Source organism: Pleurodeles waltl, chromosome 9 (genome assembly GCF_031143425.1).
Source record: "Pleurodeles waltl isolate 20211129_DDA chromosome 9, aPleWal1.hap1.20221129, whole genome shotgun sequence".
Taxonomy (NCBI): domain Eukaryota; kingdom Metazoa; phylum Chordata; class Amphibia; order Caudata; family Salamandridae; genus Pleurodeles; species Pleurodeles waltl.
Genome location: NC_090448.1, coordinates 204,365,078 through 204,391,368, shown reverse-complemented (window position 1 = coordinate 204,391,368; position 26,291 = coordinate 204,365,078). Strand labels below are relative to the sequence as shown.

Below are 26,291 nucleotides of genomic sequence, written 5' to 3'. Positions count from 1 at the left end.
CCTTGAACGTTATAGTTTGATGACACCTTTGAATATTTCACTGGAGGCTAAAGTTTGCATTAAAAGTTAATTTTCCAGTCAAATGTAACCAAAATTACTGTAGTATTCAGAGTGAAATATAAAATGGATGAAATGTATGCCTAAGTGGTGATCAAAAATTTACTTTCAAAGACCAATAACAGAATTTTGAAAGAGGTCCATTTTTACTTCTATATTTTTATGGTACAGATCATAAAAACAGTCTAAAGGAAACTTAAAATAAGTATTCGCAGGTTCTAATTTCACTTTTACTTATTTAATCTACCCCTCCTTCTCTAGCAGTATTCATTTTTAAAGTCATAATTATGAACAGCAGACTTCTTTATTGATATTCAAATTAAAATTAGCTCTAAAATAGGTCAATGACAACGAACTAGTTTGGAGTGTGAAGTGCAACATGGCTACACGCTCTCCTTTCTTTTATTCAATATGTTAAATTACTAGATCCACAGCAAGTTAATTTTCAAATGTATGGTGATGGCACCTAGCTTCACAAGACAGCAACCTATACACACACAGCAAACACCTACTGCACACGCTGGGTGAAAAAGAGTTTCCTCAGTAGGAATGGAACAATGAGTGAAGCTTGATTATAGGAGGGGCTGTTCTTGAGTTACAGCTGCTCGACTGGCTTACCAGGCTGGGAACTGCACTAGATTCTCGTTCAAAATATCATAAACCTGGTGCTATTTTTCATTCGCACCTCAACTTCATCTGTCCAACCACCACATCATGGGAACAAGCTTTCTCCTTCAGAAAATCTGCTCACACCTACTAACATTGAATGGAGCTAATTCATCAAGGGAGGCTCCTCCGTTAGGCCGGTGGAGCGTTGCCCCCTCACCTCCCGCCAGCAGCTGCAAAACCTTTAAAAGAAAACCATAATAAACAGTTTTTTATGGTTATCTTTCAAAGAGGTGGGCCTACGAGGGTGATGAGCAGTGAAGGGGAGTGCATAGCCAAACACACATGCAGAATAGGCTCTCTCCAGCCCGGCATTACAGTTGCCAGGCTGGAGAGAGCCTGCCCTGGCTGGGCGCTCCCAGCCAATCCCGATGCTACTTTGAGCAGCGTCAGGATTGGCTGCAGGGCAGGCTGGGAGCCTGTGCCTGCAGCAGAAGGCAGCAGAAGATGGAGGAGCAGCAGAGGAGCACGGCAGGCAGGCAGGTTTTTTTTTTTTTTTTTTTTCATTTTATTGGTATTTCCAACCTCCGCTAATCGCTTCCCCGGCGCACCGCCCTTCCCCCGTAACACGGAGTAGCCGCAGCTGTAATTCATATTCTGGTGATAGCATGATTCGGCTATTGTAATATAGTCCATACAAATAGAGCAAGGTCAAGAAGAATCTTCTACACCGGAGGGAAAAATGAAACAGGCCAGATTGAGTGCCTTCTACACCTGAATTTATCCCCCAAATATTGTTTTGCTCAATCCTTCTCTTTTTCTTCCTTCTTAGTGCTCCGACGTGACCTAGGAGAAGTAGCAAAACTAAACAAACATCTGTACAAACAAATGAATAACTAAATAAATAAAAGAAGCCTTCTTATGTGAATGGAGAAGATTTTGTAGAATCTTAGAACACGAAAAAATTGTCAGTTTCTTTCTTTGGGAGAGATTGTAACCCTGGCTGAGATTCAGTGTGCATGTTGACTATGTGTGTGTAACAATGGATGCCAGCAAACAATGATGCCTGCTAGGACCATCAGAGTACCTTTTGCATTGCCTTTAGACTGACATGGTACACAATGGAGAATCGGGGTAGGTTAGCAGTTGTTAGGGGGAGGGATATTTCTAGGAATGGTCTACCCACTTGTCTTTCCTTGACTAATAATGAAGGAAGGCTGATGATAGCCAAATACATTTTTGACACTTCATTGTGCTCAGGTGTTGGATATCCCTGCTTGGAACCAGCATCATCACTTTCTGTTGTGACAGCCATCACCTTACGGAAAGGGCGTGTCTTCACTACAGCCTGAAAATTAAATTCAAAAGGGAGCCACCCCAAACCACTTTTTAGATAGTACATCAACATCCCGTGTCTGGAAAATCAGTATAAAGGTGTGACTAAAACCAACCCACTTTGTGTTAGTTCTAAGTTATTCTTAATCATGGAAAGGAATGCTAATCAGAGTACTTGAAGACATACTGCGATTCAGTAATGGTGTCTGCATGACAGCCAGTCTCCTAGAGATGAGAGTCATTACCTGAAGTCTGCACAACTTCCTGGAGATTTGTGGTCTGCCTGGAGCCTGCCTCCCTCCTGAGAGTGGGAAGAAATGTGTCCAGCCTGGTAACAGGATAGACTGTCCTGAAGGAGAAACCCAACTGTGCTTCTGGAGTGGCGCACCAAGAGTGTAACTAGTGTGGACATGAGCTAGGAAGGGCCCACCATCCTCCCTGCACAGTTCATGTGGCAAACTGTGTAAGGAAGCTCACCCTTACTACATGGAAGGGATCCTTTGGCCCTGTCATTAGAGTCACAGTAGGACGGACCCCAGAACACCAGAGACAAAGGACCACTATCCACCACAGTTACTAAGTTACTAACCCCCATCTGCCCTGATTCTCTCCCCATCCCCAACTGGGGTCTAGGACAGCTGAAATTGAAACAAGTACCAGTCAAGAAACTATCAGTGGACAGACATTCCCACACCATCATCAACTATAATGATTTTCAAAATGGAAGTATTACTCTTTTTGAGATTCCTGGTTACAGACAGAAAAAGATGCAATTTCAAAAGTGGAATATTTTCGCTTAGCAGCACCGTAACAATTTAATTAACTGTGCAGATTTATTTGTAAATGGACTGGGTGAAATTAAATCAATACTTTTATGATGTGACTGTTGAACAACTGGTATATTTCAACATATTTAATGCTAGAATTGAAATGTGGTATGAACAATTTATATAAAATCAACAAATATGACAAAAGCATAGTTCTTGTATATTGTGAAACTAGTGAGAAGGAAACAGCCAATGTGTTCATTGAAAGGCAGTTATTACAAGGCCAAAAATTGTTTGTGAATGACCAGTGCTGTACATCTAATGGCAATCACATATGAAACCTGACTAATACCAATCTATGCCAATGCCAGTGGTACACTTAAATGGTGAGGGTTGGAAATTTGCACTTTCTATAGAGTCACCCTGGATTTTCTTCTCTTTTTGCTGTACCCTATTTTTACTAACAATAAAACTATGTGTACTTCACCGCTGCAAATCACCAGTAATGTGTATGGGTTTCTCCTTTCAACATGATGAAATTGTAAACACCTGACTGTTATATTTAACTTACAGATAAATCCCTAGTATCTGGTACCAAGATTACCTAGGGCCTGTCAGTTAAATGTCCCAAAAAAGACTGCAGCACCCGTTGTGTCATCCATTACATTGACAAAGTAGACGTAAGTGCAGGCCTGCCATCAGCAATTTGTCTGTGCAGAGTTTCACTGCAAATTCGACTTGTCACAATATGACATTTTGGCAGACCCAAATGTTTTTTTTAAATATTTTTAAATCATCTTATCATCTACAGGGCGGTATGCATGCCATTTGAAAATAAGACAAGTAATTGTTTAATGCTGAACATGGCCTTGCAATGGAAAACCACTAAAAGCTATCTTCAAAGTACCAGGGCTTGTTGTGCCATAGAAAATCAGTGGGGAGTAAAATTAAGGTTAATAAATGTTATTCCAGCCTAGGAAACTGCTACAAATTTAAGAAATTTAGAAAAACGTTTGAAATATTTATTATAAAACCAATTTACTCATGAAGTTGAATTTGTAATGAATACTTTGGAAAGATGGCTTTTAAAAAGTTACCTTTGCCCTGCTTGAAGTTCCTGGAAGCAAAATCTGCATTTGTTCTTCCACTTCAGCCAGGTAGTGTTGGAAAGTGGACTATTGCTTATAGCAGGTAAGTACCTGTACTTAGCAATAGACCACTAACCCCGTCTAGGTCTCAATAAATTAATCCCCGCTCAACCCTTGGTAACTTGGCAACAAGCATTTAAAAATCACAAAACAGTAAATAAGAAAAACACAATAAAAATCCAACACCAATTTATAAACATAGAGTATATTTGTATCTTTAAAATGACACCAAAACAATAAATATTTGATAGGGGGAACTAGAGATGTGAATTTTACGAAATTAATGTTTTCTAGCGCATAGAAACTAAAAGCACCAATCCGGTCATCTGGTCGCACCAGACTGGGACAAAGTCAAAGTTTGAGGCTGACCGTGATGGAGCCCTACTCGGCTGCAGCACGTGGGAGGCCTCAGTCAAAAGTTTACCTGCGGCTTTAGTCTTTTTCTTGAAGTATTTCTTCAGGGGGACACAGTCATCAATTCAATCCTAACCTCCTTGGAACCCTCTTCGGATACGCACCACAGGAGACCTCGGTGAAGAGCTCTACGTTCTGACTTAGACGATTTTTGAGGACGAAAATCTTCATCAAGGCCAAAGGTGAATCTTGATCAGACGTTCCTGGAGCATTCTTTGTATACACTGCATGGGAAGTCCCAGTCAACTTTTTACCTCCGGACTTAGTCACTTTTTTTGAGCTTTTTCTCTCCGACGTCGATCGACTCTCCACAGCAAGCTGATTTCCAGTCTACATTGTCGGATTGCCTTTCCAGGAGCCCCAGCTGAAATCCTGGGATTTTGGGGCTCTGGAGCTTTTTAGCGGGATGAACCTGCAAGTCAGGCCGGGTCATGGTCGACGTAAGCCGGCTTGATTCTTGACAGCGGGTTGGTCTGTTTATGAAGCTTTGTTTCCAAAAGTTGTCCTAACGTAGGTCTTTGAAGGTCCTTTAGGTGTCCAGAGCTCACCCCAAGGCTCCAGAAGCTCTGAGTTGTTCCTTGAGGGTTAGGACTCCACCTCCCAGAATGTACTTGGTTCAAATCGAAAACTGACCACTAGCCACTGGTCGGTTCCTTCAGGTTTTGATGCATGGGACTCTTGTTAGCTATTTTGCACCTGTAGCAAGCAGGGAGTCCCTTTTTGAACCAGTTGAAGACAGGCAAAGTCCTTTTAGTGGTGAAGCCCAAGTGTTCAGCTGGTGCAGTCCTTCAGAGTGCAGTGTCCAGGTGCAGGTCATGGCCCAGCTGGGCAGTCCTTCTTCTGATGTTCTTCCTTGTAGGGATCAAAGGTGTGGATGCAGCTCTGCCATATTTATCCTTGCTCCTGGGGTGAAAAGCAAGGGGGTGACTGTCCAATCACAGTAGGCCACTTCCCCCTTGGATGACCACTTCTTGGGAAGTGAGGCAAAAATCAATCCCAGGGAGCAACATTCTTCAAAAACCCAACATGGCTGAAGCTGATTTTTGGAGGTTAGATCTGGCTGAGCCCACCCACCAGTGTGGCTAAAAATCCGAAACACACCCATCTTCTAATCTAATCAAGAGGGCATCTAATTGTCTGGCATTGCAGGAAATGGGGGAGGTCCTGAGCTGCTTCAAATGCCCTTCCCTGCCTTTGAAGATCATTTTGGCTGCTCTCCCCCATCCTGTCTCACCATCTGCTGAGGCAGATCTCCTCCCGATAGCACATCCTTTGTGTTCAGTCCAGCCACTTCACACCTCATCAAGGCAATCAGAGAAGGGCACTATTGAGCTGAAGCTGTCAATGTTCAGGTAGAGTTCTAAAACTCTTTACCTGAACTAGTTATATTAAATCCAACAATGGCAAGTTGTGGGATTTATTATAACAATTAATTTCATACCAAACGCACAATATCTGGCTCTTATGGGGACTTTGTTAATTAAAATTAAATCTCCCCATTTTAGCCTAAGAAGGCCATTCACTACAGGGAGGGAAAAACAAATTTGGCTTTTTTATCTCACTAGGGCTTATAAAAGAATTCGTATACAGTCCCTGCTTATAGTTACATTGCACCCAAGCCTAGGGGCCCTTAGGGCATACCGTAGGGGTGCCATATGTAAAAATAAGGTAGTTTGAGACTTTGGAAGTACTTTTAATTCTAAAGTCGAATTTGCATATCATTTTAGTTTAAAAGCAGCCAACAAGGCAGGCCTGCCGTTAAAATGGCCCTGGGCACCTCAGCAGGGCAGCTATGGGTGCCCCACCTATGCTAGTGTCCCTAAACCTACATACCCTACCATCTACTAGGGACGTATAGGTAGGTTGACATAGCCAATTATTATAAGCCTAATTTGCTTACTCATTTTACACAGAGCACAGGTCTTGGGACTGGTTAGCAGTACCCAGGGCATCATCAAAGTCAGGAAAACACCAGCAAAAAGTGAAAAATAGGGGCACAAAGTTAGGGGGCCTCTGCAATCAGCCCTGCTTTCTCACAGCCAGTAATTACCATTTCCATAGACCTGAATGAAGAGTGAACTTGCTGCCAAGACAGAGACAAACGGCTTTGGGTGTGGAAAGGTGTTGTTGAGCCCTTTGCAGGATGTCCTCGGGATGGGCCCAAAGACTAGATTAACTTAAAAAAGGTCTACCCTGTCACAAGTAGTTGTAGTTAACACCCAAGTACTCATTTTCTTTCTTCCAACAGCCATACCGGCCTCCATCACAGTGGGCCTCTTGTTGACATCACTATGTCAGATCCTGCTGGAGTGTCAAGACCTGTTTCACAGGTCTGCTGGTTTTACATATAACATATAACATATGGGTTGCACTTCAAAGGAAGGAAATACAATTCCAAAACAGTTTGTGTGTATGTACTGTCAGGTTGCTGAAAGCTCAGCTTTGTTCCAAAAGACTACTGTCCCTGAGTTTTCTGGGGCTACCTAAAACATGATTTTTTTGTTAATTTTGTTTCTTAGCTATGAAGGACATGTGGATTACCACAGTACACTCTCCACCCGCCGCACCCACCTTCTCCTCCCCCTTAGTCCTCTGAGCCCAAGTTTAGTGTGGCTGAAGGCTTCGGCTATCGTGAAAAAGCACAAAAAGGATAAGGTTAGCTTCGGGAATCTTTGTCTCATTGCTTAGGCATTCCAAATGACTAGTCCCTAACACTAGTTTGTGCCATGCATAAATGTTGCATCTCCGCCGCGAATGCGGACATAAAGGTACTACTCGTAAATGCCCTTTGTGAATTCCCAAAGTTGTAAACTTAGACTTTTGATCTAAGTTTAGACCAAACATCTAAGTTTACCTTTCTGAATCAGGCCCTTGGTATTTTGTAGTGAGATGGTGGCTTTGATAAGCTCTGCAGAGTCCATTATTATGTGTATGATTTCTTTATGCTCTGGGTTCAAAGTTATAAGCTAACTGTAAGAGAAGGACACATGCTCTGAAATCTTATAGATGTAGTAGGGGAGCTGTGCCATACAGAGGGAGGAGATGAGGCAGACATCTGCTATGCTGGAAAGGGTCAGTCCTCTTTTACATGATTACTATTATAAGTTCTCAAATATGAGGTGTCATCTAATGGTCACAAAACATATCTAGTCAGTACCTGCAGTTTTGTACTATGTTAGAGTCCACTGGTGGCCAGAAAAGTGTAGCAGATCTAGACATTATATCCGTGCCAATGCCATCTGGTGATTGACTTTAATGCCCTGGTTGATCATATTTTACTAACATGGCAGAAAACATGATTACATAGTTATATGTGCTACAGTGTTGTAGTAAATTGACAGTAATAAGGAGGACCACAGTACCACTGGTACTAAAAATAAATTGCGGTCTTTAATAGCATAGCTGTAAAATTGCTCATTATTCATTTATCCTAACTAATTCATAAACCTTCCATTCATTGGTCTGTCTGCTGGGGTACTGGCAGGACATATTTAGCTATGGGTAAAATTCCAGTTCTACCAACCACTTAAATATTTTTCGTTTGTTTTTTCATTTTTTTTTCGCTTCCAATGCCGGGCAGGAAAGTGTTATCAAGAGAAATGCCGTCAGACATAAATTGTGTTGTTGGTTGACTGGGACCTTAGTCGAACAGCAACCACAATCCCAGTAGGGGTAAGTGGTAGGAAAACCCTAAGGACACCCTAAATTAACCTGTGCTCCCCTTCTGGTAGTTTGACACAGAGAAGTCAGGCTTAACTTAGAGGCAATATGTAAAGGATTTGTGCAAAACCTCAAATAGTAGAACTTGAGTTATTAATTTTTCAAGATTAAACTGCAAATTAGTGCTTTGAAGCAAGAAGCGCCAACCAGGCATATTTGGTCATGCCAGACCAGGACAAAGTCACAGCTTCCGGGTGACCGCAATGGAGCACAGGACGGATACCGGGACTCAGTTAGGCATGCTGAACAAAAGCACCTAAAATCTTGGTTGTGGAGAGTTGCGTCCGTACCGAACCACTCGGTAAAGGTGACATGCTGATTCTCTCCACATAACAGCGGCGATGCATCGGTTCCAAGATGGGCGGAAGTTAGGGTTCAAGTTCCCGCTGCTTTGATGTCGAGGTTGTCGTCGACAGGGATGTAAGGACCCTGCACTTGGAAAACTATCAAAGTGGCCATTCTGAAGGTAATGCCCAAGTTCTGTTCCATGCAACAGCAGAGATGCAGCAGTTCTGCTCCCGCTGCAGAAGATGCATCTGTTCCACTGGATTAAACAGCTTGGGTCCACTTCCAAGAGTTTAGGAGTGGGGTGACACCACTTGGGAGGGCAGGCTTACAGATGGCAGGTGTTGGGTCACTTGAAGTCTTTTATGTCCCTGAGACTTCAGATCAAGAGGCCAGCTCTTAGAGTCACTCTGGGTACCGTGATGAAGGTCTAGTCCTTCTCACCTAGGCAGGGGAAGAGCATGCAGCAGAGCAGCACAACAAGGCAGGAGTCCAGCAAAACAGAAGTCCCTCAGACTGGCAGTCATTCAGCAACACAAGAGTCCTTCTTCCTGGCAGAGTAGTCACAGGTCCAGAAGTTTACTGAGCTGGTGTTGTCAGAGGTCCAGTACTTATACCTAGTTGGGCCTTTGAAGTGAGGGAGACTTCAAAGATAGGCCTTTGAAGTGCACAGAGGTCCTTCCCTTCCTGCCCTGGTTCCAGACACCCTATGGGTGGTTATGCAGCCCTTTGTGTGGGGACAGGACACAGCCTAAACAGGTGTATGTGAGGTTGTGGACAGCTCCTCTCTCCCGTCCTGTCATCATAGCCCATCAAGTCACATCTAAGCTCCCATTGAGTACGGCTTTCTAGGGGGAATACACAAAACACAGAGGTCACCCTTCCGAGAAAAGTGATCTGAGACAGTCAACTGGCACCATAAGGATAAAGTACAAAAATGCTAACTTTCTAAAAGTGGCATTTTCAGAACTGCAGTTTAAAATCTGACTTCACAATAAATTGTGACTTAAATTGTGATTACAGACACACTAAACTTGAAAAGTTTATGTCTTGCAGATTGAAAATTACACTTATGACAATCTTAGCCCATTCGAGAGATAGGCCTTGCTGTAATAAAAAACTACTGAGATTTTTCGTGTACCAGGGCATGTAAAACCTAAAAGTACATGCCCTGCCTTTTAACTACACTGCACCATGACCTCTGGGTTGTCCAAGGTCTACCTTAGGGGTTACGTGGGTTGTCCAAGGCCTACCTTAGGGGTTACCTATTTGTATAAAAAGGGAAGGTTTAGACCTGGGTAAAGGTTATTTTGCCAGGTCGACATGGCAATGTAAAACTGCACAAACAGGTTCTGTAATGGCAGGCCTGAGACATGGTTAAGGGCTACCTAAGTGGGTGGCACAAGCAGTGCTGCAGGCCTACAATTAGCATTGAATTTACAGGTAAATTAAATATGTCAAATGGGGATAAGCCAATGTTACCATGTTTAGGAGAGTGAGAATACGCATTTTAGCTCTGGTTAGCAGTGGTAAAGTGCACAGAGTCCTAAAGCCAGCAAAAACGAGGTCAGGAAAGTGAAGGAGGTAGGCAACAATTTTAGAGTTATCTAACAGTGTAGCTACCACTTGACATCATTTAGGACACTTTTGCAGATCAGAATATATTATGTCTTTGGATGAGAATTCAAAATTACTTCTATAATAATGGAAGAAGACACTGTCCATCTCATGCATAGCATGGAAATGACTCTTTGGCAGACACACCCCATTAAGAAGCATTTCTACCATCAGTGGTAATACCACTGCTCTGCATTCCCCTTAAAGCTTACCCATTAGGGTTCATTCCCCGTCATGCTTACCACTTCAGACTTATGTCTGTGTTTCATTCCTCTCGGTCTTTATGCCCTTCTTGTAACAAATAAAAGTATCTGCATCTGTTGCGCTCTCCCTCGGTGTTGCTGGAACAATCATTATAGTGGAAGTGTTGGCCATTTTAAGTCACCTTTAAACTCCCTTCGCTATGATCTTTCCTCTAACCAAACACCGTCTCTGCCTAGCTGTTTCTGCTCTTCATTTGATGCGTAATTGAATGTTCCTTCTAACTTCGTGCTCTTTGGCTCCCATTTATTTGTAAAGACATTCAAGCCATTACCATACTGGACATCTAGATTCTTATGCACTGTCCAGTATGTAAAGTGTACTGACACCCATCTTAGGCAAAGTTCCACTTTATGAAAATGTGAAGCTAATAAATAAGGATATTGAAATATAATGTACTACATAGTGTTTCAACTATGTTTGTGCTAACTAATCACAACTTATTCACCAATTATCCCAGACTAATACATTTTTTGAGACGGAGAGAGAGGATTGTCTGGTACACATAATGCTGTACCCCTAACTACTTTATAACACATATAGCTATCCTTTGCCCCTTTTGTGTTTCTCTGCAGTCAATGTTTGTGGGCAAACAGGGCATTTTGCAGTATTCTCCATTTGTTGCCCTGATATTTGACTAATACTGGTGTTTTTTTACCCTGACTGCGACATTGGTACTGAAAGTCTACCTGTAAGTCCCTGGTATATGATAGGGCATGTAGGTTTGGAGGCCCAGTAGATTTAATGCACGTAAGTGTGCGCTGCTGTGTTGCCTGCTGTCATTTTAAAAACCTGACATGTCTTTCAGGCTGCTTTTTAAAATAAAACTATGCCCAAATTCGACTGTGTAATGAAAAGTACTTCCAAAGTATTAAACTACCTTATTTATTCATAAGGTCTACCCTAGGTGCCCCAAGAGTACGCTGCAGTGTAATAATAAGCAGGAGCAATATGAAATCGTTTTATAAGCCCTAGTGAAGGAAAAACTGCCAATATTGTTTTCTCTGTTGTAGTACATTAACTCCGTAGGTTAACATGGAAAGGCTTTAGTTAACATTAGTAAACTCTATCTTTTGATAGGAGTGAGCTAAAAATGTCATTCGAGGTGTCAAATTAATAGTTACAATAAACCGAACAACTTGCCATGGTTAAATGTATTATAAATATTACAGGAAAATATTTTTAGAACTGCTTACCTAAAGTTACCTAAAACCAGTAGCCTCTCCTGAATAGTTAACCTTTGACAGGCTGAGCCAAGCTGTCTCAATGAGGTGTGAAGTGGCCTGGGCTGAGACAAAGGAGACAGTTGGTGGGAAGAGATCTGCAGCAGCAGATGTCAGAGCAGGAAGGGGGGGGGGGGGGTCATCAAACTGGTCGCCAAAGAGGGAAAGATAGTTTGGACAAAACTAGACCTCCCCTATCTTCTGCACCCCCAGCCAGGTGGGAGCCTCTCTAATTAGATTGGGAGAGGGGTTGGAAGGGGAGTGTAAGGGAAAGTTGGCCACACCTGTGGGTGGACTTAGCAAGACCTGAACCTTCAGGAGATATTTCTCCATTTTGGTTCTTTAAGAAACAGTGCTTTATGGGACACAAATGTGCCACACTTCTAAGGAAGTGGTCATCAGAGAGGGTGTCACCCTGTATCCCATTGACCTGAGGTGCCTCCCTGCTTGTCAGCTCAGAAACTGGGACAAAATTTAGTGTGCTGCCTAGCAGCTCAGACTCCTGCCTGCAAACATCAAGTAGAAGGATTGCTCTGCTGACCCTTGGTCTACACTAAGAAGGACTGCATTCATAGGGACTGCATCTGCTGCACACTCTAGGCTTTACAAAAAAAAAAGAACACAAGCAAAAGGCACAGAGGAGCTACAAAAGAGTCGCCTGCATCAGATTCTGCAAGCAGATCCCAGCTGACCAGCGTCCAGTGGACTTTTAAGGACGTTACCAGGTGCATTCTGGGAATTGTGGTCCCAACTCTCCAAGGAGCATCTCAGAGCTTCTGGAACCTTGGCTGGTGTTGTGAACACTTCAAGACCCCTAAAGGATCTTCTGGAAAAAGCTCCAGAAGTTTGGAAGCACTAGGAGGATTTTGGGAAGAAAGTTGCAAAAGTTGACCGACCGGTCATTGAGATTCAAGCCAGCGACTTCGAACCGCGACCAGTCTGAATTTCAGATTTACTCAGCTGAAGCTCCAGAGCTCATCACTATCAACAAGGAGAACCAAGCAATCGAGGATTTCACTGAACTCACGTGCTGAACCAAGCCACCACCGTCGAACTGCAAGGTGTCCTGCTGAGGAGACTAGGTCGACATTGAAAGAACCGAAAAAGTGAATAAGTTAGAAGGTAAATTTTGACTGAGGCCAACCGCTCGGTGTATCGGAATAGGGCTCCATCGTGCTCAGCCTCAAACTTTCAATTTGACTCAGTCAAGGGTGACCAGATAGCCACAGATGGCGCTTTTCACTTTTTTGCGCTAGAAAGCAAATTTTTACATTTAAACTTTAAAAATTAATATCTCCGGTTCCCTACAATGGATTTTTGTTGTTTTGGTGTCATTTCAAAGAGTAAAAAAAATCCTACTTTTATAAATTGGTGCAGGACTTTTATTGTGTGTTGTGTCTTACTCATTTCCTTTTTTGTGATATTAAATGCTTTACACACCTGACCCCTAAGTTAAGCCTGACTGTTCGTGAGCCAAGCTACAAAGGGTTGAGCAAGGATTAATTTAATGAGACCTTGACTGAACCATATGTGTGATTCTGGCCTTATTACTAGCTGTAGGTACCAAGCTGCACCTACTAATAAACCAATTTTCAGCAATGGTCCAGGAGTCAAAGTGAAGTTTTTTTTTTTTTAGACACTCACCCAATCTATTGACGTCATTCTTAATCATCAGGTCTCATTCTGATCTCTATAAACAAGAATGGGCCCTACTATATTCCATGGAACACTTTTGATATTTATCCCGTGAGGTCTTGTCCAATAAAAAAAAACTAAGGGAACCCAGGTATTCCTTTAAAAATGGGTGCCCTTGGTATGGTTATAATCATTTGATATGCCTACACCCTGAGAAAGTCGATATGTTTCAGCCCCACTCAATGAGGCCACTGTGGGTCTGAGGCTTTCATCAGGACTAACATAATGCCTCGTGTCACAGGGTGATTCTTAAAGACTGTCCAGTCCCTAATAGTCTGGACATATATTAGACAATATATAACATGCATTCAGGTTTACATGCCCATTTCTCTAGAGCACTATTAATGTCTGATGTTAGAAATTAGGTCTTTGGTTGACAGTCAGGTTACCCCCCTGTCCAAGCAAGGACCCTCACTCTAGTCAGCATAAAGGAGAATCACCCTCAGTTATCCCCAGCTCACCCCGTTGGTAGCTTGGCATGAGCAGGCAGGCTTAACTCGGAAGCAATGTGTAAAATATTTGTACCAGCAAACACAGTAATACAATGAAACACTACAAAATAGGCACCACACCTGTTTACAAAAATGGGTAATATTTATCTAAATTAAACAAGACCAAACTGGCAAAAGCCCAACATACACACTTTAAAATATGAATTTTTCAACAGAACAAGAGTCTTACTACACAGAATAAAATGGAAACATTGATTTTACACAAAGTTCCTGGTTTGCGTCAAAAAATAAAGCAGCACGGGCAAGCGTGCGTCGGAAAAGTCAGCGATGCATCGATTCCTTCCTCGCAAGGGAGGCCGTGCATTGTTTCTTCTACGGTCAGGTCAGAGATAAGTCGTTTTACTCCCTTGCAAGAGAGCGATGCGTCGATTTCCGGACGGGATACCTTGGATCCACTCAGAGTCAGGGTGACTTTGACGCCCAGGGATGATGCGTGGAAAATCCAGTTGCACGGTGTTAGAAAACCACGCTGCATGGGATTTGTATTGTTTTTCCAGCTGCGATGCAGATGGTGCATCAACAATTTCCCCGCACAGCATTCTGTGCGTGGATTTTCAGCTCTTCTTCTGCCAACTTTACCTTTCAAGGGCCCAGTGACTGGATAGGGCACCACTTGGCAGGGTAGGACTCTCAGCAGAGTCTCCAGGTACTGGGAGAAAAGTATTTGATGGCCCTGAGACTTCAAAACAGGAGGCAAGCTCAGCTCAAGCCCTTGGAGATTCTTCTCAAGCAGCAACTGCAGGATAGCCCAAAAAACCACAGTCACAGGCAGGGACAGCACTTCTCCTTGGGAAAGGTTTCTCTTGAATCCAGAAGTGATCCAGTTTTCAGCGATTTTGTGTCCAATACATACACCCCTGTCTGCGTTTGAAGTTGGTAAATTTCAAAGCGAAGTCTCTCTTGTTTGCAAGATCCTGCCTTGCCCAGGCCCCAGACACACACCAGGGGGTTGGATACTGCATTGTGAGAGGGCAGGCACAGCCTATTCAGGTGTAACTGACCACTCCTCCCTCCACTCTAGCACAGATGGCTCATCAGGATATGTAGGCTACACCCCAGCTCCCTTGTCTCACTGTCTAGAAGGGATTCACAAACAGCCCAACTGTCAAACTGGCCCAGGCAGGGAATCCACAGGCAGTCACAGAATGGTTAAAGCAAGAAAATGCCCACATTCTAAAAGTGGCATTTTGAAACTAACAATCTAAAAAACAACTTTATTAAACAATGTATTTTTTAATTGTGAGTTCAGAGACACCAAACTCCATATTTGGATCTGCTCCCAAAGAGAATCTAAACTTTACAGATATTTAAAGGCAGCCCCTATGTTAACCCCTGAGAGAGAGATAGCCCTTTCAACAGTGAAAAACAAATTTAGCAGTATTTCACTGTTAGAACATGTAAAACACATCAGTACATGTCCTACCTTTAACATACACTTCACCCTGCCCATGGGGCTACCTAGGGCTCACCTTAGGGGTGCCTTACATGTATAAAAAGGAAAGGTTTAGGCATGGCAAGTGGGTACACTTGCCAGGACAAAGTGGCAGGTTCAAACGGCACACACAGACTCTGCAGTGGCAAGTCTGAGACATGTTTACAGGGCTACTTATGTGGGTGGCACAACCAATGCTGCAGGCCCACTAGTAGCATTTGATTTACAGGCCCTGGGCATCTCTAGTGCACTCTACTAGAGACTTAATAGTAAATAAAATATGCTAATCATTAATAGCCAATTACACATACATTTTACACAGGAACACCTGCCGTTTAGTACTAGTCAGCGGTGGTAAAGTGCCCAGAGTATCAAAAACAGTCCAGCACACAGCAACAACCTGGGAAGCAGAAGCAAAAAGTTAGGAAGTCGGCGTCAAGGATGCCAAGTCTAACACCTGAAAAATAAAGATAGATGTTCAGCTATCATGGGTTCTGTTTTTATATCAGCATACATTACAGAAGAGTAGGTGAGTGTTGGGACGGAAAAGCCCCTTGCTTGGTGCTGGACATGTGTAATTATGTCTGAATCCCTGGTGCTGATTTTTGTTTTCATGGGTGAACAAGGCTCATGAGTGTGCACCATGACAAAAAGCCTTTCTCATCGATTGCAGCCTTTTTTTACCATGAGGGGCACTGAAAGTGCTACCCTTTTAGTGGTGAAAGACTGCTGCCTTTACCAGGAGTTAAACAGTATGAGCACAGTGGTGGCAGCATACTGTGTAATGAAGTGAACATGTCTTTTTACCTGTGTCATTGGATTGAGGCTTACACGCCCACTCATGTAAAGTTCTGCTGCTGTGTGCGTAACTCACCCTTGGCCTACATCAAGTTAGTATGTAGTGCTGTGCAGTGCATGCGTGTTAGAGGCATGTGCAGGGTGTATGTGTGTCTGTAAACTGGAAATGCAGAGCTCTACAAGCGTATTGTGCGCATGTTCTGGGTGTACGTGTGCCTCTGAATGGTACACTACATGGAGGATGCAGAGCTGTGCAGTGTGTATGTTGTATACATTTGCTAGCTAAATGTGTGCCTGTGAACGGTCCAACACATGGAAGATGTAGCGCTGTGTGGTGTGTGTTATATGCATGCCCTGGGTACATGTGTGCCCATAAATGATATACCTCAGGGAAATTTCTGGGCGCCATTTTAGGAAACCCTGGGCTGACCAGAGACGTATGAGGAAGAGGAGGACTACCCTAGACAGATTTGTAGATTGCTGCATTGCTGTAAGCTGGGTGGGACAAAGGCTGGATGAAGAAAAGCCAGGTTCTCCAGTCCACTTCAAATGGTGCTTTTTGATGCTGAAAGAGGTCACTGCAAAGAGGCCTGCTCACAGCTCAGGATGGAGATGGGGATGATAGGGAAATCATGAAACATAGGGCCGAGGCCCTGGGTAAATCATTTTATACACATCACTTTGGATGACATCCAGTTATAAACCTCTAGTCACCCCCATGGCTTATGTTGTGGGGCTATCAGATTTTGAGTTTTTCCTGCTATGGCAGACTACTTTCTGGAGGAAGGGCAGAGGAGAGAAGAGTGCACATCAAACGGAAGCAGACTTCCAACACAAACATCAATGACTCAGAACCTAAAACAGATTTGGTGCCTCGAAAGGGACTAGAAGAAGTGAGCTAAGCTTGAATGACTGATGTTTAGCACCTCTAGAGCACAGCTGGAGTGTCTATGCTGATGGCAATTGCTGCTGGTGTGTTGAAGAGGAGTTATTGCTCACACAGCCTTACCCCCCTTGTGCCGTAGCGTTACCTCTCTCTGGACTCCCCCATGCATTGGTAAACTAACACCTAAGTCCTTAACGCAATGGTCAACCATCTCTGCAGGCATTTGTAATGATATTTGTGTTTTGACCACTGACTCCACTTAGCCTAGCAGCACACCGTCATATTAGTGACCACCAGCTTCATTTTGCCCAATGACTTTATTTTAGCATTAGACACCGCCACGTTAAAAGTTGTAATCATTTTTGCATGCTCATGTTATAATGTGTGCTTTTTGCTCATGTTTTTATTCTGCATGTTTGCGTGTTCTTTCTCACCAAGGGCTTAGGCTGATCAGAATGTTCTAGGATGATGTTCATGGTACAGCAGGGAACAGTTTTATTTTGAGAGAGGGCACCTTGGGATCTTGGCCAATTCAGATGTGTTCTTTTTCAAAACTGACGTAGCCAGCATTTTTTAATAATAAACTTACGGAGTGGAGGGGGTTTGTAGAATTCTCCTCTCTGGTTTGTTGAAAGTATATAAGAGGACGAGACCAGATGGACAGGGGAGTGACTCAGATCTCAGACATGCTCAGGACGCTAAGGTGTGTCATCCTTCCTGTCAGGATAACTGATCTCTCTCTCTCCACGATCGATTCTGGGATCTGGCGGTCTTATACAGATAAGGAGGGAGATGACACAGATTTACCCATGCCTCATGATGATGCATTTTTTATTCTTGTTATCTGCTTTGTATTGTGACATATACACATACATACATATGTATACACATTTGCTGTGTATATTGCAGTGGTGAATCATTTGTACATGTTTTTATTTCATTGCTGTTACCATTTTTAAACATGTTCTTTCAGCATGCTAATCTTCCTCTACGAACAGTGCAGAGTGGTTTAATAAATGTATTTCTCAGACTAAGAGTTGCATTCCAGAGATTTTTTGGTCAGTGCATGAGTGTTTTATCTCGGTCCATAGTGAAGCAAAACAGCACTCTAATGAGCTTACAAGAACTCCTAGGACAGTACATGTATGTATGTATGTATGTATGGAGGTATTTGTAGAGCGCATTCCGGCCCCGGGGCATCGAAGCACTGGAATCATACATCATACATGAATGGCAGGCATGCAATATGAATGCATGAAAGGAGAGTTGCACACCCAGTGGCAGATAGTCCCAACTGAACCAGGAACAAATACGTTTTTGCAGACTTTACACACCTTTGTCTCCGGTTGTAAGCTTGTCTGCTGGGTGTACCGAACACAACCGCTCGATGCAACTTGTGTCCGCTTTGGGACTGAGGGTTAACAGACATAAACAAAGCATTTAATAAGCAGGAATGGGGGAGTGACTTCCAATATCCCCACAGGGTATAACCTAACTTCAGATTTCAATTAATACAGCTCTACATTCTCCACAGAGCACAGCTTATACCGGCCAGGTTAGGGAAACTCTTCGGGAATCTGCCAACACAGTGCCACCGATATGCAACATAGGATGCTGATTTTTTCACATGCTGTGCGTTTGCCTGCAACTTGACCAATACTGGAATCGTGTGACTGATGCATTTGCTTCTGCACTGGTACCGTCCGACCTATGCACCCGTGAGATTTGTATACTGGGATTATTTAGGAGGTCCAAGACTAATAGGGCAAAGTTGAGACTGACTGAATTAGCTGTCCTATTAGCCTGACACACCTTAACCATACATGGAAGAGTGCTATGGCCCCTTCTCTAGCTAAGTGCACTGCAATGATGGTTTGTTGCAGAAAAACAGGTATTGTACACTGAAAAATTAAGAGGGATTTGCAAATTCCCCATTGTGCACAAATATACCAAACTCACTGAACAACTGAAGGTCCACATTATAAACAACAAATCTCCGGGAGCATACCGCACAGTAAACACTGAGACCATGTACCAAGCATATGGCATTTCACCCCAACCCCCACCATTGAAAGCTCAGGTGTATGCATCTAGCGAGTGCAACCACTCTCTCCCCTACCGCCATTCCAGCAGAAGATGTAGACAGCATGGAAGAGCTTTTAGCTGGACACGGAGGGGCTGGACAGCTCTTTTCTTGCTCTCCTTGCCCATGGGACCACCCTGGAAGTAGCCCCTGGCTGTGAGTGTCTGTTTCCTCCTAATGCTCTCTCCCACCCCTTATTGTCTCTCTTCTCCTTTCCCTCCCGTGCCCGGAGTGTGAATCCACATGACAACACATATCTACTTCTGGTTTATACAATGAGGTCAGACAAAGTGTTCCCAAACTGTTACCTTTTATATAGTGGGGACACCAGTTGGTGCCCCTGGTTTTTGCTAATTACTATTGCTTGTTTCTACTGGTATGATATGAATATGATGCAGCACTCATTGGCTGTGTTACTATATAAAGGCGCTACACAAACTGCCTTGTCTGTTGATAACGAATGTGCACTGTCTATACATAGCTTGATCGACTATATAACCTGATGGCAATAAAAATATATTTTTTTTAAAAGAAAGGGAGGTCGAGGCCCCCAGAAATGTCAACTGTAAAGCAGCCAGTCAGGCTGTGCGAGGAGGAGAAGCTGTGCAAAACTTCTAACTGTGACCAGGACTGGAGGCTAAAGCCTGCTAGGCTCTCAGCTGTGTGAGGTGACATCAACCAGGGAATCCAAGAGTACCTGCCCCAGGAGCACCAGTGCCTTAGTGCATGCCAAGACCAGTGTGCCCCTAAAGGAGTGAGGTCCAGAGGGAGATTTTGGCAGTTGGATCTCAGAAGTGAGGTGTGAGGAGAATGCTTCTGCACCGATTAGGAATTAGCCCTTGTGCAAAGAGAAGTTGGAGACTCTGTATGCCGGGTGGGGCTGTCAGTTGGGGTCAGCATGAGTATTGCTGCCATGCTGATAGGGCTGTAGCCCGTGTGGGGAGTGGTGTCAGCAACTCTGTATGGTAGACGGGGCAGCTGTGAATATTGCTGCCATGTCGATGGGGTTGTAGCCCATGAACGGAGTGAAGTTGACAACCCCATGTGGCAAGCCCGGCCAGCGTGGCGTGAGGATTGCTATCAGGCAGTGCAAATCAGGCAGTAGCCCATGCACGGAATGAAAATGGTGACCCTCATATGTTAGGTGGGGCTCCCATGAAGACTGATGCCATGATGAGCAGGCCATGTCCTGTGTCCTAAGTGAGAATGGTGAGTATGTACGTCAAGAGGAGCCACAGAGAAAAAGTCAAAGAACATGGTCTTTTCAAGATTGTTGGTGAAAGGAAGTGGCTGCCATGCTCTCCCGTGCTGACGCATGCCCTGACTGAGGATATGAACCAGGAGTGTTGAATTGTACCCCCACCACCTGTGGGGAGAGTCCAAGGAAACTAAACGGCATTGGTGGAGTGTTAAAGCACTCCTGCCCGCTATCAATACCCACATGTAAGGAACTCAGGAACACCCAAACGCTGCCCCTGCAGGACTACATTTGCACTACTCACTTGAAACAGCTGATGCAGCTGATGGAGCTTCAGTGCCCGCAAGGGGGTGCTCTCTTATTTACACTTGGAGTGGGAGTCCTGAGACTCAGACTACTAGTGAGGCTTAACTAGAATGTCACCAATAGTGAATGGAGAATAACCACTACTGCTAAGGAGAGGAAGCGGGACTCAGTCTAAGGCTAGGAGAAGCCTTGGATTTGTATGAGTATGGGTACTGATTGGATTTGACATATATTATTGTATTGGACTATGTCGGTTTCTCATGCCTGAGGCCAGCTGATGTACTTTGTTATGTTCGACATTCATTATTCACTATGTGTGGCTAAAATATGAGTAACATATGTTTTTGCTTTTTCTCTTTACTGTATGTGCTGAAAGTTGCTCAAGCCCTCTCAGTTTCTCTATTTTATGACATCTCTCTCAAAAAGTATTTTTCAGAAGATTTCTTATTAAATAAACTTTTTACTTTAATATTATATATAGACTTGATTGTATGTCTATGCATAAACTACATTGCATCTTTTATGATAAGGGACCCCTGTTCCATATAATATACTTAGACCCAGGTCCCTTATATACCCTTGGGTTTCCATGTTCCTTTGAACACAGCATCTTGGTAGCACATATAGCTGCGTCTATACGAATGCGCCAAAAACAAGCATTACGCGATCATCTGCTATATCAGCATGATAAATTGGTTTTCTTTATGTATTTTCACTCATCAACACAGCCGAAGATGAATAACCCTTTTGTGTCACAATGTATTCTGCACACTATTCCCGATATAGTGCACAACATGCATTCAGTACACGCACTCAGACTGCATGCACTGTTGAGCACTGACACTTTTCTATATTTAACCAGGGTGTGCTATTTAGAAACATACATACACTGCCAGCACAGACACTCACCATGTCCGTGCTGCAAACACTTCACCCTTCATCTATTTTACTTCATGTAAGCACACATGCACCTAGCCCATGCTTTGACTGCCAAGTACTTTGCAGAGACAAATCTTTCATGTCATGTATTTCTCACAGGCACACATACACTCAGCATATACACTTATTCCCCCACTTATCCCCCATGTACTATACAGTACTGCTTTACCCCTGCATTGTACTCTTCCCTGGCACACATACATTCAACGAAGAGTCACCACTCCTAAGTTCTGCAGCACTCCATATCTACCCGATGCAGGCTAAGGGTGAGTTAAGCACACAGCAGATGAAAATTTTGAGCCTGTAGGCCTCACTGCAGTGGCTTAGGTAAAAAGATCCTGTTCAGTACTAATTATCACTACACAATATGCTGCCACCACTGTGCTTGTGCTGCTTAGCGCCTAGTGAAGGATGTAGCTTTCCCTGACAACGAGGGCAGTGCTTTGGTAACCCCTCTCCGGTCCAATAAGACTGCAATCTGTGATACAGGTCTACGTCACAGCGCAAACACATGATCTGTGTTTCCGTAAGTCAAAAATCAGCATTAAGGAGCCAGAGAGCAGCACAGTTGGGAACTCAGAGCAGGGGTATACATCTAACATGCAGAGAACTTTTCCACCCCAACAGACATGATCAAGTAAATAACATTCATTGAGCTACGGTTGGTGTGGTTTCTCTGTTCCCACAGACTTTTGTGGACTAAATCAATGCTATTTGTAGGACATACAGAACATTATTCTTATGGGCAGTGTCACTTCACCTGTGGTAGACTCCACAATGTGTTCTGATCTTGACCATTGTGTTTTATCAGTTGAGTATTGACAAGTATATCTCTGTGCTGGCATTGCACTTAAATGAGAATGTGGGTTTCTCCAGATGTAATTTAATTAAGTTCACTATGCAGCAATGTCTGTTTACGATTTTTTTTTTTTTTTAACTTTTTAGAGTTATAACTGAAAGTGCTCACACAGATCAACTATTTTTAGTCTTCCTTGTTTTTGCCTGTGAGGATGTTTTCTCTGTGATTGTATCTAATCTGTTTATTATCTTTTTTCACTAGCAGTCTTGGATAACGTTTGGTAGTTAGTTCCTTTGGATCGATTTTGTAACCTTGAAAATCCACCTTATTCTGAGAAATTGCCACACCTATTTTCTAAGGACACAGGAGGGACAAGCATTGACAACTGGAAAGTAAAGTGTTTTGATTATGGAAAAGCAAGAACTTCATTGTTTTTCATAACTTATGAAGCCATGGGAGACCTGGTTTTCCCCCCTTAACGTAAATAAGTTCCATCCATAAGTCTACTCACCATAAAATACATGTACATATTTGAAACTTCTAAGATGTCTGAAGTTTGATGTACTTTGCCAGTCTGAGAACTGGTTATGAACCAGATGGCCACATTAGATGATGCCTTTCGCATTCTTGATAAGATGATACTTGCCTAGTGATAGTTCTTAACTTTGTTGCATAGACTCATTATTATAATGAGACTACTGGATTTGAGCAGCAGAGTCGCCTGAGGTGTGGGAGACTGAGTCTTAACCCACTACAGGTGACACCTCTTGCCCCAATCCACGTTTCGCTCCGGCTAACTAGCAGTGCCTCATCTCTACCCAAAAGCAGGGATGATTGGGCAGTCCAGCACATGACACAATCAATTCCTCAGGGAAGTCGTGGTCACTCAGATCTCATCAGTTTCTCTCAATTACATTGGTCACACATACACAATGACAAACAGAGGCAGTTAATGTTTCAATAAAGTTTTATTGAAGCAACTGCATCTTAGATAGCAAAGCATGTACCGCAATAACCAGGATGATAAAGCATGACAGGATTAAAATTGTGACAAGGAGAGTAAAGCATAGATATAACGCTACAATGTTGTCACTAAACTCACTAGACTAACTGCTACCTAGGCTAGAATAGAGCACAGCATGTTAAGCTCTAATTCTGCCCTTCAGGTTCCCCTGGGAAGACGTCACCCCCCATACCTGAGCAAAGGCCCGAAGTCTGCATAAGCAGCTGTAGTGAAGCGTTCAGCAATCAGCAATCAGCATACAATCGTGATCATCTGGCTGGAATCTCCCTCCAACATGTATGGGACAAGGACGTGCTTTTATAATAAAACAGCTAAGAAAATGTTCCTATGTAAGGATGTGTATATTTCTATGAATGCCAGAGACAAAGGGTTACCACGTTTCACCTGCAACCTATCTTACTGCAGCCTTGAAAGAAGCACAGAGTGAACAAGCATATCTTGTTTAAGAATGTAGTGCTGGCCTAAGCAAAGAACAGTTAGATAGAGAGAAATAAAACAAGACCGCAAAAGTGTCTATTGTTAAAATAATAAACAAAGCTGAATAAAATATATCTAGGCTAAAGTGCACAGCGGCAGGCCTAGTGTGCTAAAATAACATGCATAGAGCTAAAACTAAAATAGCTAAACAACACCTTTTCTACAGGATTTGAAACATTAGGGTCTTCTCATAATATAATACCACTCAGAGTAAAGTGAACATATGATATTGAAAATTCAGCCACCACGAGGCACACAAAAGTCAGGTTCCTGTCAACCAACGTTTTGTGGCATGTGACATATACGATCTCATCCACCTTGTTTCCAATAATTGGTTTTGACATATCATGGTTCTCAGATGTATTCGTCCAACGGGTCTGATCAGAAGCAAATAAAGAATAATGAGAGAATGCATTGATTTATTGAATGAAAGCACACTCCTTGCAACACAGAAATCCCATGCTAATTAGAAAACATGTCAAAATGTCAGCATAAAATCCAAAGGATGGTTGATACCTAGCGGCACCCGTACCCTGTTGTGGGAAGGTAAACTGAGCACAGACTAGCAAATTAGCAGTTTTCCTATCTGCCAAATCAGTTGTAATCAATGTACACTAAAGGATTTCACTTTTTTGTGTGATATTATTTATCAGCTAAGTTGTGTGATCGTTCTTTTATTTATTTATATGAAGGTACAACTTAATTGAAGAGTATTTGTTAAACTACAGGTCATCTTTAACATAAGACTGAAGGACCGAATGCCAACTCTTTATCAGCAGATGAGTACCAATTGATGCACCTTGTGTGAAGACATCAAAATATCTCAAATTGAGGAAAATACAAATACCATCAGTTAAAAATCAATGTGACATACCATGTAAGGCAGCAATGTAGATCATTCACGATCAAAAGGTTAGCTGCAAAACTCAAAGAGATACAAGAAACATAATAGTGGCTTACTGGGAGAACAGTGGAGAAATGGAGAGGAAAAGCCATGCTTTACTGCGTGATTTTACAATGTTTTCTACAGTGGTAAAAACCTAGCATTCCACGTGATAACACCATCATGTTATCTGTGATTTTTCTGGTGATAATGAGGCACGGATTTTGCTTGTCCTTATGTGGTTTTATTATGACACTAGTGTGGGTATTCAGTATCACACAGATGATCCTCAAGATAAACTCTGTGCTTATTTACCCGTTGCAAAGCACTTTACATGGCCAACAAGGAGTAAGATGGTAGATAAATTACATGGTATATCAATTTCCAGTTTACATAGCAGACTGCCATGATTTTGTTGTTAGCAATTGCATCTATTTTTAATCGAAAGAAGACATATTCAAAACTGAGAAAACAAAGCAGAGTAGTTTACTCCTTAATCCAACATCTTATGTAAACAATATGTTGGTTAGTTTGTTATGACCATATTAAAATGTTTAAATCTATCACATTGCGGGATTAAGAACAAATTTGCTCTTTTAGACTTTTCAAGCTGCTGATATTTTAACACAAATACATTTTAGCTCGTAAAGCAAGTATATAATAAAATTCAAACTAATGCAGTTACCACAGTCTACTGCTCATAAGCCCGTGTTAGCGGACAAAGAAAAGAAAACGTAAGTACAAATCAAACAAGTCAAGTAATCCCTAATAGTTTTTCAGATGACATTTCCTCATATTTTACACCCTGTATTTGAACACAAAATAAGGGCTCCAAGACAAACAAAGTCCTCGCTGTTGCTATTTTTTCATCTGAATGCTTTCAGGATAATAAGGGCAGGAACTCCCTCAACCCTAGTCCCAGCGCCTCTCCTCCACCCACCATGTACCCTGCTACTGTAAGTTACTCAGAAGTGACTCATCTCTGCATTCTGTCATCCCCACTTTTAATAGTGTTCTACTGCTTCGGAAAATGATGCTCATATTCGAGAAAGACCACAATACATAAATGAAAGAGACAATATAGTCCTTCCAGTTCCTAAAACACTCATAGTGTTCTAGAAAAAAGGCTATTTAGTATTCATAATGTACCTTGCTCAGCCAGTGCATTATGGTGGCCTCTTTTTGTATCAGATTGTCGCATTTTGGACATATCAAGTAATTGTGTGACTTGAAGCACATCTGTGGTAAATTGGCAATTTCGGGGAATCACATCTGTTGGTTCGTCAGCTGTAAATGAAGTTCCATATATATCTGCAATGAAAACAGGGGACAAATAGGTCACCAAAGAAAACTGGTAAATGTATTAAACGATCTAATTTGAGGGATAATTTCATAAACACATTTTTAAATTATCCATGCAATGGAAATATTGAAAGGGTATTAGCATAATTACTGAAGAGAACAGCTAATTTCTTAAAGCAATAGTTTAAATGATTTCCCCTATTTACCAGAAGAATATAAATAGGAGAAAATAGTATAGCCTTGTAGCACGCTGTAGCAGGCTATATCGGCCATTAAAGTCCTGCTTCAGCATTAAAGGCCTGAGCTCAGGGCAAGGGTCTTGAACAATGGAGAAGGCCTTTAATGACCGATATAGCCCAGCTAAGGCTCTAGGGGCAGAATGTTCTAATTAGTAAAACAAAGGACTAATGGAACCAAAAGGGGAAGGAATCCCCTCGGGCTCCATGTGGCCTTTGTTAACAGCAGCAGCTGTGAAAGGCAAACATTGAAAGGTTGGAGCTACGGCCTTCTACCAGCATGTAGGA

The 26,291-nt window shown here is 42.6% G+C and overlaps 1 protein-coding gene across 1 annotated transcript in view; it reads right to left on the bottom strand.

Annotated features, from left to right (window-relative positions):
• Window positions 1-26,291, bottom strand: part of CFAP20DC (CFAP20 domain containing) — a 1,731,599-nt gene that overhangs the window by 1,145,045 nt on the left and 560,263 nt on the right. The window contains exon 8 of the mRNA XM_069206541.1: window positions 25,615-25,776. Within this exon, the coding sequence (XP_069062642.1) occupies window positions 25,615-25,776 (162 nt within the window). The remainder of the gene's footprint in view (window positions 1-25,614; window positions 25,777-26,291) is intronic.